The 24,799-nt window shown below is 33.2% G+C and overlaps 1 protein-coding gene across 1 annotated transcript in view; it reads right to left on the minus strand.

Moving 5' to 3' along the window:
* PDS5B (PDS5 cohesin associated factor B) overlaps positions 1-24,799 on the minus strand; it is a 165,045-nt gene that overhangs the window by 74,871 nt on the left and 65,375 nt on the right. The window contains exons 8-14 of the mRNA XM_069467361.1: positions 23,945-24,085; positions 21,307-21,422; positions 18,002-18,096; positions 11,041-11,186; positions 8,085-8,236; positions 6,407-6,520; positions 334-415 (exon numbers count right to left, since the gene is read on the minus strand). Coding sequence (XP_069323462.1) covers positions 334-415; positions 6,407-6,520; positions 8,085-8,236; positions 11,041-11,186; positions 18,002-18,096; positions 21,307-21,422; positions 23,945-24,085 — 846 coding nt within the window. The remainder of the gene's footprint in view (positions 1-333; positions 416-6,406; positions 6,521-8,084; positions 8,237-11,040; positions 11,187-18,001; positions 18,097-21,306; positions 21,423-23,944; positions 24,086-24,799) is intronic.

Genomic DNA, 24,799 nt, shown 5'->3' on the forward strand with positions numbered 1-24,799 from the left:
GAACTATTTTTCAAGTTTCGTATAACTCATGCACAGAAAACAATAAAAAAATAACAAATTTTTCATTAAATTAGAAAGGATCATTTTGTTTTTGAAGTTTTTATTCTATTTCTGTAATAAAACACCATGATCCCAAGGAAAAAAATTTTTTCTAGTATGGCAGTCAATGTGTTAAAATTAGTTTTCTGATTTAGGAATCATAAGTTCTACAGTCAGAACTCTTCCATACAGAAAGAATTATTTAACACACAGCAACAATGGTAAATAGTAACTAAACTACATGTGTTTTACAAAACTCAACATCAAAAAAATGTTTCTTTGAAATTAACTTACTTTGGGTTGCTTAATTAAGTCAAGCAAATCCTTTACTTGATGTCGAAGCAGATTTTGACATTTCCACATTTCATTCAATGCTCTGAAAAACACAAACATGTAAATTTAAATAACAAAACAGGATAAAAATAATTTTAGAATATTGCAACTAAATAACTTTTTTAAAAGGTTCAAATTCCAGAAGTAGATGACAGTGATGAAGTAAAACTCACAGAGGGAAAGAAAGGAATCAAATATAACACGATCAAAAGAAAGTACATAGTGGTCGTTGTGTTTTACTTTGTATAAAAATAGAGAAGATCTATCATTAACTGGAGCATATTGGTAAGCTAAGGAGTAGGAATTCGAGAAATAAAGGAATAACTAAATGATGGAATTAGGCCCTATAATCGGCAGGATGAAATGAAATCAAAGACACAAATAGAAAACTTAGCCATGAGTGGTACCTTTTCTTAAAACAGAAATCTGGTTATATTTAAATTTCCAACTTTCTGAAATTATTTATGCTATTAATATAAATGAATATTCTTTTTATATGGCAAAAATCCTAATGTCCTCTTAATAGCTACATTGTTCTCAAGCAGAAACTTAAATCTAAAAAGAAATTACACAGGTACTCAAGAAAATATATGTAAATCATAGAGAACCATTAGCATTAATATTAGATTACAGAATATCAGAACCACACGTTTTAAAATTTAAAAACAAAATTTCCAAAACAAAAAATATACTTTTCATCAGTTTATTTTCAATTATCTACACTTCTATTAACCTCTATTACTATACATATGAAGCATTGACAAATAACAATAATGTAATACAGAAGCATATAAAATCACCTTTCATAAACCAGACAACTGTTTAATATTTTAATATTTTCATACTCCCCTTTAAGAATATTTTTTAAATGCCTTTGGATTTTTTTTTAAAGGAGATAAATTAGTTTAAATTTGGACACTTAAATTCCTTTATAGTAATCACTTCAAAGTGGTACTGGCAGAACAACTGTATTAGGGCATTTTCATCTTAGAAGTTAAATTCTAAATAGCTATACTTTACTATTTTCAAGTTACTAAGTTCTATAAAGTTTCACTAGCATAATTTAAAATATAAACATTAAAAGCAAAATGATCACTATCCAGTGGACTATAAAAATCTAACAACTAATTAGGAGTTATATAATTAAAATAATTTCCAAAGAAACAGAGTAGTCATCTGTGAAATTACTTCTGAACTCCAAGGTCAATGTATACTCTCCTATGCACTTAACCATTACAACTTCTGAAAGGCCAAGATTTTGAAACCTGTCTTCACTTAAAGAGGAAATTATTTTATTAAAGACGAAATCTCAAGCAATTCTAAAGTCCATTATAAACTATTATGGCTATAGCTTAAATCCAAAAGTGATCATCATTAAGAATTTGTATTATAACATATTTAGGAAGACTGTCTTCTCAAGTATTTTAATAAAATTATATTAAGCAGCAAGGCAATCTGTCCTTGTTTATTGCCTTTCTATAATAAATAGTTCTTTAAAAAAGAGAAAAAAGTGGCTGGGCGTGGTGGCTCACGCCTGTAATCCTAGCACTCTGGGAGGCCGAGGCAGGTAGATCGTTTGAGCTCAGGAGTTTGAGACCAGCCTGAGCAAAAGCGAGACCCCGTCTCTACTAAAAAAATAGAAAGGAATTATATGGACAACTAAAAATATATATAGAAAAAATTAGCCAGGCATGGTGGAGCATGCCTGTAGTCCCAGCTACTCGGGAGGCTGGGGCAGGAGGATTGCTTGAGCCCAGGAGTTTGAGGTTGCTGTGAGCTAGGCTGATGCCCCGGCAATCTAGCCTGGCCAACAGAGTGAGACTCTGTCTCAAAAAAAAAAAAAAGAGAGAGAGAGAGAGAGAGAGAGAGAGAAAAGTTATAGTAGGGGAGAAGCAATATCATGATACGAAGACAAATATCTACTTATTTAATCTTAATCTGAATTCCAGTTCTGTCACCAAATAAATGTAAAAACTCTAGTTAGAGCTTGGGTACTCTTACATTTGTTATCTGACATTTTAGACAACTAATTCTGTCACTAGGGCTTCTCCAAACCACAAGTTTGCAGCAACTCAAGGAAAAACACAGCTACCATTGTGTTTCAGTCAGGGACCTATTCAAATGTCAAAAAGAACCTCTCCTCCAATCTTTTGCTCTCAGCTGGGCAAATCATCTACCAAACTCAGAAGAATAAAACTGCCTAGATGCAAACCTGATCCATGAAAGAGAAGATCACAACTAAGATATATGCTACTAAATCCTACTCTTGTCACTAACAGAAGTTCTGGGAAACTTGTGGGAGGTGGAACTACACACCATCATCAGACAGTACTCAAGACTGCCTCTATTCTCTTTTTCAGTAATCAAGATATTTAGTTTACTTAGGAAATTATCCAAAAACTGGTTTACATCAAAAAATCTAAAATATAGGAAATACTTTAACTTCTCCACAAAAAAGCAGTCATAGAATAAAATTGAGTCTTTCAACAAGAATCTTTACGAAACAAGTGCTCACCAGGAAACTACCTGACAAGCAGCTTTTTTAAATTCTTTTTTTCTATCTATGAACAGCATCTAATATTTTTTAAGCCCCTTTCAAACTAAGTAGAGGTCACACATTCAAATGATTTTTTAATGGACCATAAAACTATAAACAGATCAATATTTTCAGTATTCAAGAAAATTAAGGATGGTAAGATAAAGTTTGATACTTAAAGGATTAGCAAAACTTAAGATGTCTAATAATACACAGGAGGATATAGAAACTCATGAAACACTGGGAGGAGTATAAACTAGTATAATCATGTTGGAGAACAATTTGACACTAGTCTATAATGATGAAAATGCACATACTCAGCAATTCCACTGCTTGCTATATATAATACTAATGCTTCCAAACCTTGATTGCCCATTAGAATCTCCTGAAATGCTTTTCTAAAAACCTATACTACAGACAAATGAGAATCTCTGAAGGAGACTTAGTTGAAGGTATTGTTTAACCCTCCCAAGGTGATTCCAGTAAGTAGACAAATCCGAAAACCATTTGTAATCATACCTTAGAGAAACTCTTACATGTGTATACTAAATTGAAAAGTGTTTATAGTCACTATCTGAAATAGTGAAAAGATAGAAATAACACAAATGTCCATTTTTTCCATTGACTCAAATTTCCGAGTCAAAATAATGGAATAAAATTATGGAGTAATGACAATGTAATTCTATACCATGTGATATGAACAAGCTACAGATGAATCTTAGAAACGTAATATAGTGAAGAAAAAGTGACAGATTATACACACAATTATTTCACTTTCACAAAGTTCAAAACCAAGCAAAAATATATTATTGAGGAATACACACATTTACACACAGATATATACACATATGTTAAAACAATATTTTAAAAAGAAATGAGAAAGACAACATTAAGGCTAGAGGTTACCTCTGGGAGGAAGACAGGAGGATGAAAGGGAGAAGAGTTTACAAGCTAGGTGGTAGATTCACAGATATTGTTATTGTATTACTATGCTTCATAACTCACATAAGTGATTTCTTTAATTACATAATAAAAAATGTAAAGGCTTTTGGAGAAAATAATCATAAATAAAATGTAAACTAAGTACTAAAATGTTCGTATTAGAGTTGTTCACTTAATTCCAAAAAGTTGGTTAAAAATCACTTAAAAATGGTATGTATGTATCTTAAAATATTTTATCTTAAAACAGATAAATATCCATTCATTCGCCAACCATTTTTGTACTATCAGTCTTTTGAGTACTGGTCCAGATAGGAATTTACTTTCAACTTTTAGCAGCATTATTTTTCAGCATATCTCTTGTGAACAGCAGTGTGTTTTACTTTTTAATTCAATCAAATTTACTTGTCATTTACATGATGAATGCAATTTAGTGTGGTTAGTTTTGTAACTACTATTTATAATTTGTGTTTCTATTTACTGTTATTTTTTCCTTTTCTTTTTTTGCTACTGGTATCAAAGTTTTCATTAATTCTTTTTCATTCTTCTAGGTTTTGAAGCTGTAGATTCACAGATATTGTTAATTCTATTCTTTTAGGGGTGACTGTTAAATTTTTAACAAGCACAGTTGACTTATGGTTTAATGAATCAACATGTCTGCCCTCACACTTATATGATTAAAAGAAACTTACAACACTTTAATGCTCATTACTTACCTACCATCTTATTTGTTGTTATCTGATAGGGTCCACACCTAGTATTCAAAATTTTTCAGAGGCATGGTATCAACCAGTCAGAATAATAGGCAGGGTAAGAAAGTCCTGGAGGCCCTCTTGCTGTGCCCAGGCATGGCGGACCACAGGAGAGAAGGTTCCAGGGACACTCAGGAGAGTTCACATAGGGCTACAGTGCTATGCGCTAGCTAAGTATTGGCGTAGATGCTACTTACGTTTTAATCCACACCTCACCTCTTACAAAGAAAACTTTATTATTGTTTTTACGTCCTTGATTAGATATGTGAAAATGTTTGCAATGTTTGCCGTTTCTTGCATCCTATTCCTTCTTTCTAGATTTAATTTTCTTTACCAAAAAAAAAAATTCTTCTTTTGTAATTTTTTCAAGTGGGATCTATGAGTGGCAAATTCTCAAGATGTGCTTCAAAGTGTCTTTATTTCATTTTTACTCTTGAATGATAGCTGAGCTGAGTGAAGAAGTCTAGATTTACTGTGACTTCCAACAAGTTGTTTCAAATAGGACATATATACCATATTTTATCCAATCTAAGAGGCCGCCAATTAACTGTACCCTGAGGAAAAGAGCCACCAATTAAACTATGCCAAATCAACAATTTTAGGATGCATTCCAATTCCAGACAAAAATGTGTAACATAAGTAATTAAATATTGTGGTGATTATGTTTTATTCATACTATATGTAGCAGAAAAATAAGCTTTGGAACCAAGCAGAACTGAGTTCAAATCCTAACTTCCTTTCTTACAACTTCTGTGTGACTTTGTGCAGATTAATTAATCTCTGTGTGAAACAGGAAAAATATCACTTAAACCAGAGTTGGCAAGCTTTTTCTGCAAAAGACCGGATAGTAAACATTTTAAGCTTTGTGGGCAATAGGGTCTCTTTTGCAACTACTTTTTCACTGTAGTGTAAAAGCAGCTAAAGATTACACAAATTCCAGTGCCTGAAATACAGCAGGTATGAGGAAATGTACATTTCTCCTTACTACAACTTTTTCTCCAATATTTCTATGTAAAATATAAATAGCACATGTAATTATTTCCATGGAGGAAATGAAATCAAAAGCCCCATTAGGCAGTGATACAAATGAAAATTATATACAGCTTCTCAAACTTCCAATTTCTGAACATTAAATCCCCAGTAACTATAAACTACATTTGCTGGAACACTAAAGTTCTACATTTCCTAAAACCTAAAGCAAATCTCCAGGCAAATTTCCTAACCCTTAATATGATTCAATTAGATTAGCAATGTCTCTTCTTTGTGTAAAATGCCAATTTCCTACCCAGACACTCAAAAGAACGTTTTGAATGAAACATGGTAATAGGAGTATATTTGTGCTTACCCTTATGCCAAACTACAACACTGTATTGAGGCTATGCAGCACAAAATTTATACCCTACTACCGTACAGCATAATTCAAATCAGTACCAGGTGAGAATAAGACAGTATTTTCATAATATGGACCTTTCTAACACTTTAAGGAAAACAAGAAAGAATAGGAACATCAACATTTCTTGAGATACCAACAATATTAAAACCTAGAGATAAAAAAATCAAACCCTAAAAGATTCCACATCAATCAATTCTATTTTTCAATTGTTTACAGCGGCTTTAATATGTCGATAGCAATACTTTCTAAAAAAAAAAATAGCCAAGTACTTTATTGTGACTTGACCCTTTACACAATGTTTACCTTACGTAGTTTACATTTAAAAATTCAGTTACTTATGGTTTCTTTTCCATAAAATCCAATCAATATACTGCAAAAGATGAAAAGAACAAGAGTTTGACATTCAAAACATACTTCACAGCATTTAAATCCAGTGTGGCATACAAGTAATATAAGCACTTCATCCGTTCTGTAGTTTCCAAATTGTGAGGAACCATGTATTGAGCAAAAATCCGTTCAACAAGTAATCTACAAAAAAGCAGAGAAGGCACTATATTGATTTTTAAATGTACTAAATTTGAATATAAAATTCCAAAACTAAATAAAGAACACATATTTTAAAAGTTCCTGCTTTCCTGAGTAGAAATAGTATTTCCAAATCAAAACTAACTTTCTATATGAAAGAAGGCCCAAAAAAGGATTTAGCTGGATATAATGGAAACACTACTACACCTAGCTAACTACCAGCTTCACGACCTTGAGAAAGTTGTGCATCAGAGACTTACTTTCCTTATCTATATAATAAAACATTAAAAACTACACCAGTTTCTTCCAAATGCCAAGTTTTACATTTCTGTTAAGTTAAAACTACAAAGACATTTTTAAGATGCTTCCGAGCTTTCATAGTCATCAGCATGAAAAAAGACCTGGCTGAAAGAACAAAAAAAAGTCTTGGCCAGGCTCGGTGGCTCACACCTGTAATCCTAGCACTATGGGAGGCTGAGGTGGGAGGATCGCTCGAGGTCAGCAGTTCAAGACCAGCCTGAGCAAGAGCGAGACCCGTCTCTACTAAAAATAGAAAGAAATTATCTGGACAACTAAAAATATATAGAGAAAAAATTAGTTGGGCATAGTGGCGCATGCCTATAGTCCCAGCTACTTGGGAGGCTGAGGCAGGAAGATTGCTTGAGCCCGGGAGTTTGAGGTTGCTGTGAGCTTGGCTGATGCCATGGCACTCTAGCCTGGGCAACAGAGTAAGACTCTGTCTCAAAAAGAAAAAAAAAAAAGAAAGAAAAAGAAAAAAGAAAAAAAAGTCCTATAAAATCATAATGTAAATCTTTGTTTACTGATGCCATACTCAAAAAGTCTAAAAGCTTCAATTTTATAAAAATAACCATGAAGTTTCCTAGATAATGTCCACCAAAGATACTTAGTTTCTAATTACCATAAGAGCTCTTAAAATTTTAATATAACCTATTACTTCTTAGTTTTCTCATTCTGACTCACTATAGGCAATATCATTTGGATTCTGCTAATAATTTGTCAAATCAATTCAGATTATAAGCAGGATTTACAGCTTTATTAACTATTAAACAATTGAGATCCACACAAGATCCAACTTTTAGCATGTAATGGAAAAATACTAAGATTATATTTGGATAATGTGTTTTAATATAAATTTATAAACTGTTTTTAAGCCTTGAGTAGGAATTGTTTTTATTTAAAATGTCTACAATTCAAAGGGTTTATTTTTATTTGAATTTTATTTCAAAATTTAAGGCGGATCCTTATAATACAATTACCCATGATTCAAAATTAAAATAACTATATACATTTCTGCTTTTAGATATTACTCTGTTCACAACTACTGTATGAAAATAAATGTAAACGTTGTATCCATCCCTAAAGTTATATGTACATTACTACTTCATTTACGTCTTCGATAGGAAGGAAAGCAGTCACTCACTATCATGAACCTCATAGTAAAAACTGAGGAAACAGTTTAAAGACATCAAAAAAAGTTTGTGTAAAACAACAAATCAAGTTATAGAACACACAAAGTCACCAAATATCTTCTATATAATATCCTTACCGATCATCAATACTATTTTGATAATATATATGTAGCAATTTGTCTTTGATCCATGATATCTGTTTTGCAGCATCTTTTCCAGCTGCTGATTGTAAAGCATATTTCTTATAAATTTGGGCAAGTCCCATCATGGCTTCTTTGCGCACTCTCCACTTAAAATTAAAAAAAAAAAAAAAAAAGTTTTCATTATAATGTAAAAATGTTTCTATTACATAAATTTAAGAAAGCCTGGTTTTCTAGTTTTCCATTTTCCTTCCCTTTATACAATATATTTACTTCAAGCCTCAGATATTCAATATAAATTTATAATTATTATATTTATGAAAAACACAACTATCATATAAATATTTCTACTATGTAAAGTACAGGAGAGAGATCAATACATATAAAGAACTTTAATGCTTTTATATCTAAAACCCATCACCTACCCCCCTAAAAACAAAAGTTAATCACAATCTATGTCACTTAAAATTGGTAAGAAAAAGCAAGCTACCAAATTTTAAAAGGCAAATACAGAACTGAATGGATACACAGTAACCCATTCCTCATAACTTTTTTCTAAGTTATGGTCTATATTGAGCATATTTGTACTATATCAATAATAATAGTAATTCAGATGTGTTAAGGCATATATGATATTGTCTTTATCAAGTGCTCAGTGCAAAGACACATCAGTGGTTCATTCTGTACATCTAAGAATCAAATTCAAGTATAACGGAAATATACTCAACTATTTTTTTAAACAAATATATATTTGCTACAGTGTATCTAACATTGCTGAAGTATCTTAGAGTTATTCTTTAATTTTACATAAACAGCACTATAATTAATAGGCACATTAGTAATGTTTAGAATGTCATGAATCTGGAGAGATTATTCATTTTTTTCCTTTGCAATCTGTCATTCTTCCCTTGGTTTTTGTTTCAGTTAATTACAGTAGATTAAGAATAGTCCTTATCTTATTCATCCACCAATTACATATTGAAATAAAAGATCTTTAAAAGTCTTACTCATTTTAATTTGTTTGTAAAATTTTTTATCACTAACTCCAATGTTATCTCTAACTCTTAATCCCTGGATTGCTGCTTCAAAGAGAATTTAAAGATACATCATGTGTCTGGGGGCGGTGGCTCACACTTGTAATCCTAGCACTCCGGGGAGGCAGAGGCAGGAGGACCCCTTTAGCCCAGGAATTTAAGACCAGCCTAAGCAAGACTGAGACCCTGTCTCTAAAAAAAGTAAAAAAAAATTAGCTGGGTGTGGTGGCATGTGCTTATAGTCCCAGCTACTTGGGAGGCTGAGGAAGGAGGATCTCTTGAGCCCAGAAGTTTGAGGTTGCAGTGAGGTATGATGATGCACTCTAGCCAGGGCAACAGAGCAAGACCCCTGTCTCAAAAAAAATAAAAAATAAAAAGGATACATCATGTTCTAATATTGCCAAGAACATGCATATAGTCAATTATTTTTCAGTGCTCTATTTTTATATGAATGAACAAAGCAACCCTATCATGATCAAAAATATACATTATGATCCCAACAGTACACAAAAACTTACCTTGAATTCTAAGTCTAGCTAAGAAAAAGATTACTTTAATATTTTTATCCTATACATGATACAAATATACTTTTCCTTCTTTATGCCTTTGGCCCTTTTCATGATGAATACCCCAAAGAAATATTCAATAAAGATAAATCTAAATTTATCAGTTAAAATAAGTTATCCTAACACCTAAGTGCACATATAGGAATAATACTCATCGGCTGTCAGGGAGATGGGAGAGGGGAGGAGGGGATGGGTATATACATATATAATAAGTGCAATGCGCACCGTCTGGGGGATGGACACGCTTCAAGCTCTAACTTGGGGGGAAGAGGGGGGCAAGGGCAATATACGTAACCTAAACATTTGTACCATCGTAATATGCTAAAATAAATAAACAAAAAGAATTACATAGAAATCTTGTCCAAATTGTGGACATTGTCTAAAATAACCAATGGAAACTGGAAAATAAACATTTAATATTTTAATGATAAAAAAAATAAAGTAAGTTATCCTGGATACTTATAGATTTAGAGGGAAAACCATGTAATCCTTGCCCATTTATCCTCTACCTACATAACCAGCATTATAAAAGAGAGAATTAAACATATGAAAACAGCATAATCAACCTTATAAGATTGTTAAAATGTTTTAAAGTATTTACCTAGTCAAAGCTATTCCCAGCTACCAACAGGCCTCCTGTTTTCTTTGCTAATTAACCCCTAAATAAAGCAAAGAGTCTCATCCTTCACCAAAATTATTCAGAAGTCTAAGTCAGTAGAGCCCATACCATAAAGAAAAGGCAATCAGGAGAAGGGTAAAACAAATGTTCACTGAAATATTTCCAGGCAATATGGAATACAAATATAACAAGTCACAGTCCCATCTTCAGAAGCTCAGACTAATACATGGAGCTAGTAGATGCTCATTCGAGAAAGCTGAAGTCATAGAAGATAGGCTAGAATCATGCTGCTCTGTTGGGTTTAGCTTTGCCAAGTTGAAAACATCTTTCTATTCCATGTTAATTATAATACAACCAGCTAGAGGACTACCAACTCATACTCATATAACAATAGCGTTGAAAGGAAAGAGAGACAGAAAACAGCCAATATAAGAGAAGCTGTGTCTGAGGCCCTTACAAAAGTCCCTTATCATTAAAACTGGTGTACAAGCTAAACATCTGACTACTTTACCTTTAAGAGCCATTTTTAGGAGGAGAACAAATAATCTTAATAAAGGAAAACTAATAAAACTTAATGTAACAGAAAGTAAAATGGTCTTGTAAATGTCATTTTAAATACTAAAATGCTTCCCACCCAAAAAAAGGGCTGACATTTCATTTTCAATTGAAATACTGTTAAACTTCAAGTATTAAAAATGAAAACTGGTAATAATTATTTATTCTTATTTACTTACCCGTTTGTCTAATGTTCTCTCTCTCACAAAATTAAGTAAGTGATCATTGACCAGAAGAATATCCTTTTTAGCGGCCGTAACTATAGACACAATAACATCATGTCTAATAGCTTCCTCAGGGTCATGTGACCTCACTTTCAGATACTCTGAAAGATAAATTTTCTTTGATTAAAATGGAAACTTTAACAATTAAAATGTTTTAAAGAGTGCATAAGAGCTATGAAATAAACCTTAGCAAAAACAAAACCTAAGTAGAAGGTTCAATGTTTCAAGAAAACTAAGAGCCAGGAAAGAAAGAGAAGGAAGAAAGGTAGAGGAAGATCAGTCCTTCAGTCAAAATACAATAGTTACAACCAACTAAGTAGTAAAATCCCCCTCCACATTTGTGGACGTGAAGTTGATTAAGGCATTCCTAACCTCATTAATTAAACAAATCATATAACTGAACTAAAAGGTATACTGACATTTCTTTTTTTTTATTTAAATGGATAAAATATTCAAGTCAAGTGTACTATTGAGAAAAGGCTACATACAGTATTCAGGTTTCTATCCCTCAACTGGGGAAACTCTGAATGAGGTTACTGAAAGAATAATACTGAGACAGTGGCTGCCAAGAAATAGGACAAAGACGACCACAAGGCAATTCCACTTAACTGAACTAAGGAAAGCCAAAAGGAAGACAGAAAAAATGAAACAGATTTAACAATTATGAGTGACTGGAATAGGTTCTTAAAGTAAAAAATATGGAGTTCACACCTGGCATGGAGTAAGCTGGAAAAAAAAAAACAATTAACAAATTTCAGTAATGATATCTTAGGCTTAACAAAGAAGTAACACAACTGAGCACAAATTTAACAAATAAAATATTATTCATTTTTTTTAATTACCAGAACAGTAAGATAAAATTTAGCTGTTTGAATTTGGGTTAATAAAAAATAGCCATGCCTATACACAAACAGTATACAAACAGTGATTATGAGTAGATTTACTAACAGTTTAACAAATAATTAAAACAAAAATATCAAAAAAAAACCACTGCTCAGGTCTTAAGTCCCTCTGCTTTCAGCATTCTCTACTAACAGAAACTATTCTAAAAATGAGAAAGACCATATGTTGCTTTAAAAAAAACTTCCGAAGAAATGTAAATGTTAATTTACCTAACCTAGTAAACTTTTTAGTATTATGATTTCAAATGGAACATGTTAAATATATCTGAAGTTCATTTCCCCACCAAGATAAATACAGAAGTTTTATACCTCAACTGTACTTGTTTCAAATGCAATATCTATTATTTTATATATCATTAAGAAAGAAAAACACCAATATCACACCATCAATTTTAAGATATTAACCCAATTTCCCTAAAACCAGTCACTCATGTTAAACAGGTATACATACATAAGAGCTATTAACTCACAGATACTAACTGTAAGGAGGAAGAGATAATGTACAAGAAAGAAGAAATTCTCTACAGTTAGCATGACAAAGCACCTTCTAATACTCTTTACGATATAGGTAGGTGGCTGAAGGTACAAGGATGAATCTCATAAACACATTCTAACAAAAGTAAGATAAACCTGTGTGTTGTGTGTATAATGTATTTATCTCTGCTCACTCCCGAAATCCTACTGTAATGTTTCTTAAAAGGGACAAATAACAAGAGAAGAGATCACAACTAAAGAGATCTGTCAACAAAATTTTGGCAGATGGACTGGTAAATGCCACAGGACAAAGGAAAGAGAAGAAATCCAAATGGGAAAGAAGTTAATAAATAAGCTTATTTCCAGAGTAGAACCCTGAAAATGTTTAGAAATTCAAGGCACCAAGAAAAAAGAATGATGACTGTAGCTGAAACAAAAGTGGCAGCTGAAAACGTGCATAAAGAGTAGTAAGACCCCTGGATTTTTCAGAGCTGCCTTTTAGCCAACCTCAAACAGGATGAGGAATAGGAAATCACACAACATATCAATATAAATGTTCCATTATACTGAAACTATATCTTATATAAGCAAAACATTCAAAATAATATAAAAACTAAAGGTTATTAGTGAAATTATTCACATCTGAAGTATATTTTAGAGAAGTTATGAAAAAATCAAAATACCAATTTATTATTTAGCCAATAGTAAACCCTACATTAATGTCTGAATGACTATGGGAAAAATATTTAAAATTTTTAATACTTGAAAAAAGAAAAGATATGTAATTACTATAAATCAATAAGAAAAAAAGAACCGAATTTAAAAAAGATGGGCATAAAATTTAAACAGATGCTTCATAAAAGATATATATAAATATGCACACATAGAGATGCTAAATCTGATTAGTCAAAAGGAGAATGCAAATTGAAACCACAAAAAATATCAAGACCTATAAGAATGGCTAAAATCAAAAAGACTGACAACACAAAATGTTGTAAAGAATGCTAAACTGGAACTCTCATTCATTGCTGGTCAATGTAATACAGTGTAACAAATATGGAGAACTGTTTAGTTGTCTCCTATAAAGACAAACATGTATCTACTCTATGACCAGCAATTTCACTACTATTTCCAAAGACCAATAAAAACATAAGCCCACAAAAACACTTATATAAGAATACTCGAAGTAATGCTAATCATAATAGCCCCAAACCAAAAACCACCCAGATATCCATCAAAAAGAAAAATGGGTAAACAAATGACGGTATATTCATACAATGGAATACTAACACTTAATAAGAAAGAATAAACTAATAATACAGGATAAATAGATCCCCCAACCCCAGTTTCAAAAAGTATACACACTGTATGATTCAACACACATGAAGCCCAAAAACAGGTTAAAACTAAGCTACAGTAACAGAAGTCAGAAAGTAGAGGGGGGACTTACTGGAATGGGATAGAAAGGTACGTTTTGGGATCATGGAAATTTGTTGTCTCATCAAACATACCAAATTAAACACTTAAAATCTGTGCATTTTATTACAAGTTAATTATACCTCATTTTTAAGTTAAAAAAGGAAACTGAAGGATAGAACAGAGTCTGAGATTTTCCCCAAAATACAGAAATTTCAGTTTAACCATTCAGATAGCCATCCAAATGACCTACCAAACAGGATTTACAGAGCTTTCCATATCTCCCTATAGCAGAAAATAAGTGAGCATGTGAGAAACTTGTGGAGACGTTTGTTATCATCTCTATATATCATACCCAAACATTTACATATTAAAATATACATTATTTTATTGAAACAACTTTTCTTTTATTTCTCCTGTATATTAAAATTAGGACATAATATTAATTTTTTAATTGTATTCAGTAGATTTTTAATCTATGAATTTTAAGGTTATCAAAAAAAGGATTACAAATCATTTATTTAAAAAGAGGGCACTGGGTCTGATGGGGCTAAGAATCACTACAGCATAAGGTTCACATGCCGAAATAGAGTAGTCAGGAATGAAGTTGGGGAAATTTGAAATGGAACATGGTATATGGAAAGAAAATAACTGAAGATGATTGAAAAAAATCAAAGCCTACTTCTTCCAAATGAAAGCAAGGTCTGCTTTATTACTCTTATGCTTTTATCACTCTTTCTAGCAGTGAAAACTTCAGAAGATCTGCTACTATATTTCAGGTAGAGGAGAAAGAAAAAAGACAGAAGATTCTGTAGAATGAGATAAACAGAAAGGATAAAGCCCTCATTTGTAGCATAAGTTTTTTTTGTTAATGACTTACTACTTGCTGTTTATTTTCTATTTATTTTACACTATGGAAATGATGTCAGACAAAAAGCAAATCTGAGCGATTTTGTTATTCGAGTTAAAAATGGGTCATAAAGCAGCGGAGACAACTCACAACATCAACAACGCATTTGGCCCAGAGCAACCGCTAACGAACATACAGTGCACTGGTGGTTTGAGAAGTTTTGCAAAGGAGAGGAGAGCTTTGAAGATGAGGACCGCAATGGCCAGCCATCAGAAGTTCACACAACAACCAATTGAGCGCAATCATCAAAGCCGATCCTCTTACAACTACACAAGAAGTTGCTGAAGAACTCAATGACCATTCTTATGGTCATTTGGCATTCATAGCAAATTGGAAAGGCGAAAAAGCTCGGTAAGTAGGTGCCTCATGAGATGCCCGAAAATAAAAAAAAATCGTCATTTTAAAATGTCGTCTTCTCTTATTGTATACAACAACAAAGAACCATTTCTTGATCGGATTATGATGAGCGACAAAAAGTGGATTTTCTATGATAATCCAGCAACAACCAGCTCAGTAGTTGAACTGAGAAGAACCTCCAAAGCACTTCCCAAAACCAAACTTGCACCAAAAAAAGGTCATGGTCAATGTTTGGTGGTCTGCTGCCAGTCTGATCTATTATAGCTTCCTGAATCCCAGCAAAACCATGACATCTGACAAGTATGTTCAGCAAATCTATGAGATGCGCCAAAAACTGCAACACCTACAGTTGGCACTGGTCAACAGAAAGGGCCCAATTCTTCTCCACAACAATGCCCAACCACACATCACACAACCAACGTTTCAAAACTTAACAAATTGGGCTACAAAGTTTTGCCTCATCCACCATATTAACCCGAACTCTCACCAACCCACTACCAGTTCTTCAAGCATCTCGACAATTTTTTTGCAGGGAAAACGCTTCCACAACCAGCAGTATGCAGAAAATGCTTTCCAAGAGTTCACTGAATCTTGAAGCATGGATTTTTACACTACAGGAATAAACAAATTTATTTCTCATTGGCAAAAATGTGTTGATTATAATGGTTCCTATTTCGATTAATAAAGATGTATCTGAGCCTTAGTTCTAATGATTTAAAATTCAGTCCAAAATCGCAATTACTTTTGCACCAACCTAATTAATAGATTACTGTCCTCCTATTCCACCCTGAAAGAAGTCTGGAGATGAATTCTATTAAAAATGTCAAACAGAGAGTCTCTAAACTGAGGGACACAAAATACAGCTGAGGGCATGGATACCACATCCTAAAGGGCGATATGACAACTGACCTGAAATGTGAAAGCAGAAAACCATCATCCTTTTCCCAAAGACACTAGCAACTAGCCTTGAATTTCCAGATAGGATACTCTCCTCCAGGGAATCTGACTGATGGAAGAGGGAAGTATCTAAACTAAGGGTTTCCCTATTAACAGCCCACCCTGATCACTCTAAAGTGAAGTTCAGAGTCAACAGACCCATTCATACACTCAGAGCTTTCTAAGTAGTTTTTTATTAGGCCCTCCACTCTTAACCGTGAGCAGATAAGCCACAGATTGCCAAGCACTTAAGCCTCTAACATGGAAAAAAGAGACAAAAGCAAATAAAAGGCAGAAGAACAAATTAGAGACATTTTGAAGGAAAAAGAAAACTTCCCCTTAAAAACCACCACTGATACTCTCATAGAAAATACTGCATCAGTAGCACAAGAAAATGGTGCTACAGAAAAAGGAACATCCAAAGGAAAAGGGAAGGAAAAAAGAGGGGAGGGGAAGTGAGGTGGGAAAAATAGACACATACACACACACACACACACACACACACACACACACGCTCACAGGAAGAGGAAAAGACAGAAGGAAGAAAGGGTCGGGGCGGGGGAGAAAAGAAGGAAGAATGGAGGGTCCTAAGATCAATGCTGTACAGCAGAAGCTCAGAGCAAGCAGTCTAAGCAGTCTAGATGTGAGTAGGAAGATAACTCCGAGCGAGATTTCTCCTCCAGAAAGGATGAAACTGGTAAAATACCTACTGTTTTAGATCTGATCAATAGGAATTCAACAAACCTGAAAGCTTTACTATGACAAACTATTATTAAAAATATTATAGAGGTTATACTTTGCGATTTTCCTTATCAGAAGATACTCAGAAGTAGCAGTAAGATTTAAGAAGCAATGGTAATGAAAGACTATAAAAAAAAAAGCAGTTAAAAATGTACAAGTTGGGAAGGTTTTTTAAAAGGGTAAATAACTAATAACTGAAAAAATGTGAAAGATGAGAGAGTGATTACGATTTCAAGAGTCTTTGCTCAGAAAAAAGCTAGAGTTCTGATTAACTTTAGACTTCATTAATCAATTATGCACTGAAAACACAAAAGAGGAAAAGAACAAAGTAATCAACAAAGAGAGAAAAATAGGAAAAATGCAAAGAAAAAGAGAAAACACATGAGACAGTAGAAATAAGTTCAATTCCATCAAATTCAAATGATATTTCAATGAAATTTTTCAAACACATGATAATACTAAATATAATTTATAGAAAGATACACATGTGGCATAGTTATGAAAATATGAACAGGATGCAGACCAAATTCAGTAGTGTTTGCCCTCTGTAAATGCAGAAAGGAGAATAGTTTGTGAAGGGCATTTCAACTATAATATCTTTTTCTAATCTCTTAAGCATATACTGCAAATGCTAACATCGTGAGGAAGACGTAAGTGGCTGTTACTTTAGTTTGTACTTTCCTGAACTATTTCAGTTTCAAAAACTGTAATGAACAGTAATAGATATGATATTCTCATTACTATAAAGATGCAAAGCTCTAAACTCTGTCATGCTTACACAGATTTTTATTTTAAAGTTATTCCCATTTAACACGGTTAAAGTAGTTTACCATGACTCTCACCTAGTTTCTTAAAATATTAAAGAACATGAATGAGTCTTATAATCAAGTCAAAGTCAAGACTTGTTCAATTCCAAATGCCTGGAATATTTTTAGAATTGCCTTTAAATTAAGAAACTAATATTGCTCCTGAAGACCCAGACTTTTTTTAGATGCCTCTAGCTTAAGCAGAACTATGCTATAAAAATTCTAGCTTCAGAGAATAATTTCCACGATGATGAACTGAAACAAAGAAGACTTCACCTATCACAACAAAAAGGATTTTTAATCTATAAAACTGATTTGTCCCCCAAATATTCCTAAAACATTAAGGAATATTTGCTGTTATGTGCATATAGTACCTGTTAAGTCCTTTGCTAAATCAGGATGGTTCATGAGACAATGGCTAGCAAATTTCACACATTCCAGGCGGATTGGTACATGGATATCATTAAACCTGATAAAATAAACGCACAGAGTGATCTTTAAAATAAGAGAAACAGACATGCATTTAATCTGAACTTTATTTTTATCTCACTAAATAAATAAAAAAATTCATGTAGGAAAGTGCAAAGTGGAACCAGATCATTTTAATTTTAGCAAAGTTTTTTGTTATACTATATACGCCTAAATGTTCTGGAACCTCTACATAAACTAGGACAATGTCCTGTGAGAACTATGTAATTTTAAGTGCCTGTTTAACCCGTACACATTAGGCTCAAATATAAGAATCAGAATGACAAAAAAATTTCCTATAAATTGTTATACTTTCAAAATATATCTACTAATTCAAGTATATGTGTATGTATGTGTATATATATATATGTGTGTGTGTGTGTGTATACATATATATATATATATAGCTTGTAGAAACATTATGTAAACCCCAAACTATGTTTGAAAGGAAACTTTTCCTCTAAGTAGTCTTTCTTAAACATAGGGCATTCACAAATGACAGATCTCACATTAAACCCTATATTATTTTTTATTACACAACACTGAAACCATACCCAAATTACTCCTATCCAGTTAACCATCCCAATTATTACACTGTCACTAATAGCAAAGCCAATTTTTACACTACATCTATAAATATTTTCATATGTATCTCTAAAAAGTTAAAACTCTTTGGTTGATATGTCATTTAAGTCTCTTTCAATCTTACATTTCCTCTCCATCTTTTTTTCCTCATATTAAATAATTTGTTGGAGCAACCGGGGTGTGAGGGGTGTGTATGGGGGTATGTATATGTTGTTCCACATTAGATTTTGCTAACTGCATCATTCTGATGTCAATTAACAGGCCCCCCTCTCTTGTAAATTGGTAGTTAGATCTACACATTTTATCAAATTCAGGTTCAATTTTTTTAGCCTGACTACCAGAATATCATAGATGGTGTTGTGTTCTTCCATCAGGAAGCACATGTTTAGTTGTCTCTCAACCACTGATGTTCAGTCTGTATGTATTAGTTTATCATGAAATGCAAAATAGTAATTAAAAAAATCTTTTAAAGTATCAAAACATTAAAGTAAAGCCAGGAGTTTCCATTCAATATTTTCACGTCTTAATTCTGCTAAATGAAAAAGCTCCCATATCTTATATCACCCAATACCATAAGAAACAAAATTTATCATTATAAAAGAGGAAGAAAAACAAAGACTTCCAAATCAGCACCAAATTACTCATACAGGTCTCTTATTAGAAAAAAAGCATTTGCTCTATGAAGTATACCTGCCTCCCCCACCCCCCCAAAAAAGTTATAAAATTTGGCCTATGGTCCCATATAGTCTTCTAAGTGTTTTGAATCCAGGTACTCAATCCTATATATTTTATCATTTCTCAACTAAACATGTATCTCATAACCATGATAAGTAAATATAATAAAATGTCTTTTAAAACACTCTAGTTTAACGCCTTAAAGTTGGTAATATTTAATACTGTGTGAGTTTTGTCATTAATATTAAAAGGAAAAACTACATTGTAATAGAAAGGTGACTTTGTGTTAAATTTGGATTTTCCCCCTAAAAACCTATAAAATGAAGTCTTGCTACTTCAAGTCCTAACTTAAAGATATAATAAATGTTTATATATTAAGAGTATATTTTTGCTTCAAAAAATAAATAAAATGGACTTCACACTGAGTTGCATAATTGAATTAAACTGAAAAAATATTTAGCCCTGCTAAGAACTTTCCATTGTATTTAAAGGAAAAACGTCTAAAAATCAAACTCAAAATAGCAATGGGCTAATATTTATTAGCTTAACTTGCCTGATTAAATATTACTGAGCTCAATAGGAATTAAAAAAATCAGACTAGGAATTTTGAGCTTAACATGCACTTATGAAGGCTTATGTCTCTACTTAACAAATTAGAAAAATGAGACCAAAGGATTAAATGTATTACAATCACTAATAGTTATCATCAAAATGGAAAGAAAAGTGGTAAGACCAATGTAAACATTTCAACACAAAGAAAATAGAATCAGAGTCTTTAAATCTTATTTATTTTTTTTTTATGACTTAACTGCATTATTTGTTATAGGTATAATTTGAGGGTAAAAAATCTTCCTTTATTCTCAGGGTCAAAGTAGATTTCAGCCAAAGCACTTGTAATGATTTTAATATTTTCAAGGTCAGGGGTCCCTTTAGAAAGGTAATGAAATGAACCCCTCTCACAAAAACGTGATATACACAAACACATTCAAAATTCTACAACTATTTTAGTTTTGTGCATCATTTAAAGATGCAGTCCTCAACCCCTGGGGCTATGGGTACCAGTCCATGGCCTGTTAGGAATCCGGCCACACAGCAGGAGGTGAGCAGTGGGGCAACTGAGTTTCATCTGTATTTACAGCTGCTCTCCATTGTTCGCATCACTGCACAAGTCACTGCATAAGCTTCGCCTCCCGTCAGATCAGTGGTGGCATTAGATTCTCATAGGTGCATGAACCCTACTGTAAACTGCGCATGCGAGGGATCTAGGTTGCCTGCTCCTTATGAGAATTTACTGCTTGATGATTTGAGGTGGAGCTGAGGCGGTGATGCTAGCACTAGGGAGCAGCTGCAAATACAGATTATCATTAGCAGAGACGTTTTACTGCACAATAAATGTAATGCGCTTGAATCATCCCCAAACCATCCCACCCATAGAAAAACCGTCTTCCATGAAACCAGTCCCTGGTACCAAAAAGGATGGGGACTGCTGATTTAAAGCACACAAGAAACCCAGGTCATCATTTCCTTTAACTGGGAAATACAGAAAAGAGACAGGAAGAGAAACATATGTAGTTATTTCTTTATTCATTCTGTGAATACTCTTATCCTTTGAATATTTCCAAATAATCTCACTATAACATTTTGTGGAGGGGCTATAAGAGGTACTTTCAGCTGTGATTATTTCACTACTTTGAAATAATACATTTTAATTTCACAATTGTAATACTGTGTGAGATAGCTTTTAAAATGTATCATCTTCTAAAAATAACTGAAGATAAAAAGGGAAATTGTAAACATAGCCAACCATTATCAACATTCAAAAATTTCTATAAAAAACTTTTCATCTTTTCATTTTTATGATTTCAGAAAACACATCTTAAATGTGGATGATGTTTCAAAGAACAATAAATAAACATATTTTACATTAAAACAGGAAACCAAAATCATATACCTGCCCAAGTAGCACTGCCAAAGTGGTTTGTTTTGAGAAGCCAATTCTGAATCCTTTGCTCCAAACATTTTTGCCAGTAGTTTAACAACTTGTAGACGTTCCTCATTATCATTGCTCTAAATATAAAACACAACCACAGCTTTAAAACCATGAAGTAGATACTCAGAATAAGGCTACCTATTTTTTCCTATGATTTCCCTTATCCTCCAGTTCCACAGAGAAAACCTTCCATGAATTCCAGGTGAAAAAATTACACAAAAATGCTCACTTTACTTTTCACAAAATTAACTGTCTTTGTAAATGCTCTAATCATCTCTAATTACATTACAGCAGTGCACCCAAATGAAAAATACATCTTAAAAGTTTGCTTAAATGTTAGAGGTCCTTCCTACAACTGAGGTTTATTTCCACTCAGAGTCAAATTCAAAAACAAACCATATTATAAAACCTACTCAGGACCCTTGAAAAACTATTTGTGGTGTTTAACAACAGACACTGATAGGCCTGGCCTACAGTAAATAGAAATGTCTATGCAATTGTACTTTTTAGCTCTTTGTAGAAATAAGTAGGTGCTAAAGTTTCCCAATAGGAGAGTCAGTTATCAATACATATCAGATTCCTAAAGGGAGTTCAACAGCATAATTGGAAAACTAAAGTTTATATACTATATTGGGACCACCCTGGGGGGTAAGAACTTAATTTTATTATTGATTTTGGTACCACCGACAAATGACACAATGGTTAAATGAATGAGCCAGTCAAAATATTAGACTTGAACATAAAGTGTGATAATCGGGTATATCAAGAGACACCGAATATTCACGGTGCTATGGAAGGCACTATGTGGATTTTTCTTAAATTTTAAACCAATGCCATAGACTAGAATTCAAGAGCCCGTATAATAAGACCTAAGTCATCTTTATTATTTCTCCCTTTGTTCCTCTAAATAAGTATTTCTCAGACAAAGCTGTACATGAGAAACACCTCTAAAGCTTGGGGGAAAAAATCACAGTAACAATAACAAAAACCTGACATCTGTACTCTACTCTCAGAAATTCTGATTCAGCTAGTCTGGTTTAATGCCTGGACATCTACTTCTTTATTAGGTTCTATAGTAAAGATTCTCATATGCCACAGCTTGGAGTGATTTAAACTTACTTTATTGTATGTTCTAACTATAATTCTTTGTGTTCCACTAATTCACCCAAAACCTTCCTACTTCTATATGCTTCTGCATACTGTTTCCTTTGCTTCAACTGTATGCTGTTCCTGTCTCTTATGATACTTATAATATCTGGCCTCTTACTAGATTTGTAATTTTTTTCCTTTTTCTCCCATACTAAATGTTAAGTTTGCTAAAAGCAGGGATAATAATTTCCTTATTTTTATATTTCTCACAGGAACATGCATATAGCATTTACTCAATATTTTTACTAGAGAAAATCAGATAAACCAACAAATAGAGGTATGACTGCCTCCTGCCTCACCAAAATCGTTGAGCACATTTAAAAGGGGGCAGAGAAATCAGTTAATTGAATGGCTCACTTGAGAAATACACCAAAAATACAATAAAACAAGAATAATTATTTACTGGGGTATTCACACTACCAACATGGACTGTTTGTTTTGTTTTTGAAAGAAAAATCAAAATTTTTTAGGAAGAAGAAATGTAACATGGTAATCATTTAAGAACTTTTCTGGGCTCACGCCTGTAATCCTAGCACCCTGGGAGGCCGAGACGGGAGGATTGCTTGAGCTCAGGAGTTCGAGACCAGCCTGAGCAAAAGCCGTTTCTACCAAAAATAGAAAGAAATTATCTGGACAACTAAAAATATATAAGGAAAAAATTAGCCGGGCATGGTGGCGCATGCCAGTAGTCCCAGCTACCCGGGAGGCTGAGGCAGAAGGATTGCTTAAGCCCAGGAGTTTGAGGTTGCTGTGAGCTAGGCTGACGCCACAGCACTCTAGGCCAGGCAATAGAGCGAGACTCTGTCTCAAAAAAAAAAAAAAAAAAAGTTTCTGGTGGTACATTGGGATCCATCAAAGATTAATAATTATAACCAACTTTCTTTACTCTTTATGTAATGACTTGAAAAAGAAAAGCATATTCCCCACTTCTGCAAATAAAACTCAATTTTACGGCATAAGTTAATGTCAAAGCAAGAGGGGCATGCCACAAAAGATTTCACAGAACTATGTAAAAAGCAAATGAACTTTCATCATAGGCAACTATTATATAAGACAGTACGCACAAAGGTAAAGCATTTTACACCAGGTGGATAAGGAACTGTATTTTTATGGCCCGATCAAGTAGTCAAGGGAACTGCTGTAAATTGTGCCTTGAAAACGTAATAAGCTTGATGTGTGGCTATGACCCTCAAAAGTTAGTCAAACTCTAGAATTTATCTAGAAACTATTTAAAGGAAAAATATCATCCTGCTAATAACCATTTAAGCAGCTACAATCCGCCAGGCATTGGAGATATACAGATAGGCAAGGCACAAACATGTGAATAAACCATGATAATACATCCCCTCATCTGTTACGTTCAGTTAAAACTAGTGTAAGAATTAAAAAGTCATAAATAATGCTCTTTGATAACTTGGTTGACACAATCATTATTTTCACAATATATTACCTTTAATTTAAATTCAAGCTGGGGTAAAACAGAGAGCAGCAAATGACTATCAATATTGTAGAGCTCCAAAATTAAATCAAAGACATGCTCTGACAAATCGCTGATAGATGTTTTCCCAAGCATCAGAACCTGATTAAAAAACTTTTGAGGAGAAAGAAAACTTATCATTAGTAGAAACACCATAGATAAAATGAATTTTCTAAAATATTAATTATTATTCAATCAAATTCATTACTACTTCATACAAAGTCAAACTAGGCAGGTCAAAATATTTTCTAACAATAAGTAGTAAACCACTACAAACTACATGAAAAGACAAAAGCATAGAATTCATCTTGTACACAATAAAACAAACAATTTGTATTGAGTCATCAAGTAGCATGTCAACAAACACCCTACTTTGCAAAAACGCTTTGTTCCTCATTATGAGACTTACATTTTATGCTACATTATTATTGTGTACATGTCTGTGATGGTTAATTTTCGGTGTCAACTTGACTGCATTAAGGGATACCTAGATAGCTGGCAAAGCATTATTTCTGAGTGTGTCTACAAGGGTGTTTCCAGAAGAGACTGGCATGCAGACTGAGTAGAGAGAGATCCACCCTCAACAGAAACAGGCACCATCCAATAGGCTGTGGTGCCCAAAAGAACAAAAAGGCAGAAGGAAAGGTGAATTCACTCTCTCTTTCTTCTGGAGTTGGGACACTTATCCTATCCTCAGATATCAGAACTCCAGGTTCTCCAGCCTTTGAACTCCAGGAATTTCCCCAGTGGCACCCCTCTGGGTTCTCACGCCTTCTGCCTCTGACTGACAGTGACACCATCACTGTCCCTGGTTCTCCAGCTTGTGGA

The sequence above is a fragment of the Eulemur rufifrons genome, chromosome 4, assembly GCF_041146395.1.
Source record: "Eulemur rufifrons isolate Redbay chromosome 4, OSU_ERuf_1, whole genome shotgun sequence".
Lineage (NCBI taxonomy): Eukaryota > Metazoa > Chordata > Mammalia > Primates > Lemuridae > Eulemur > Eulemur rufifrons.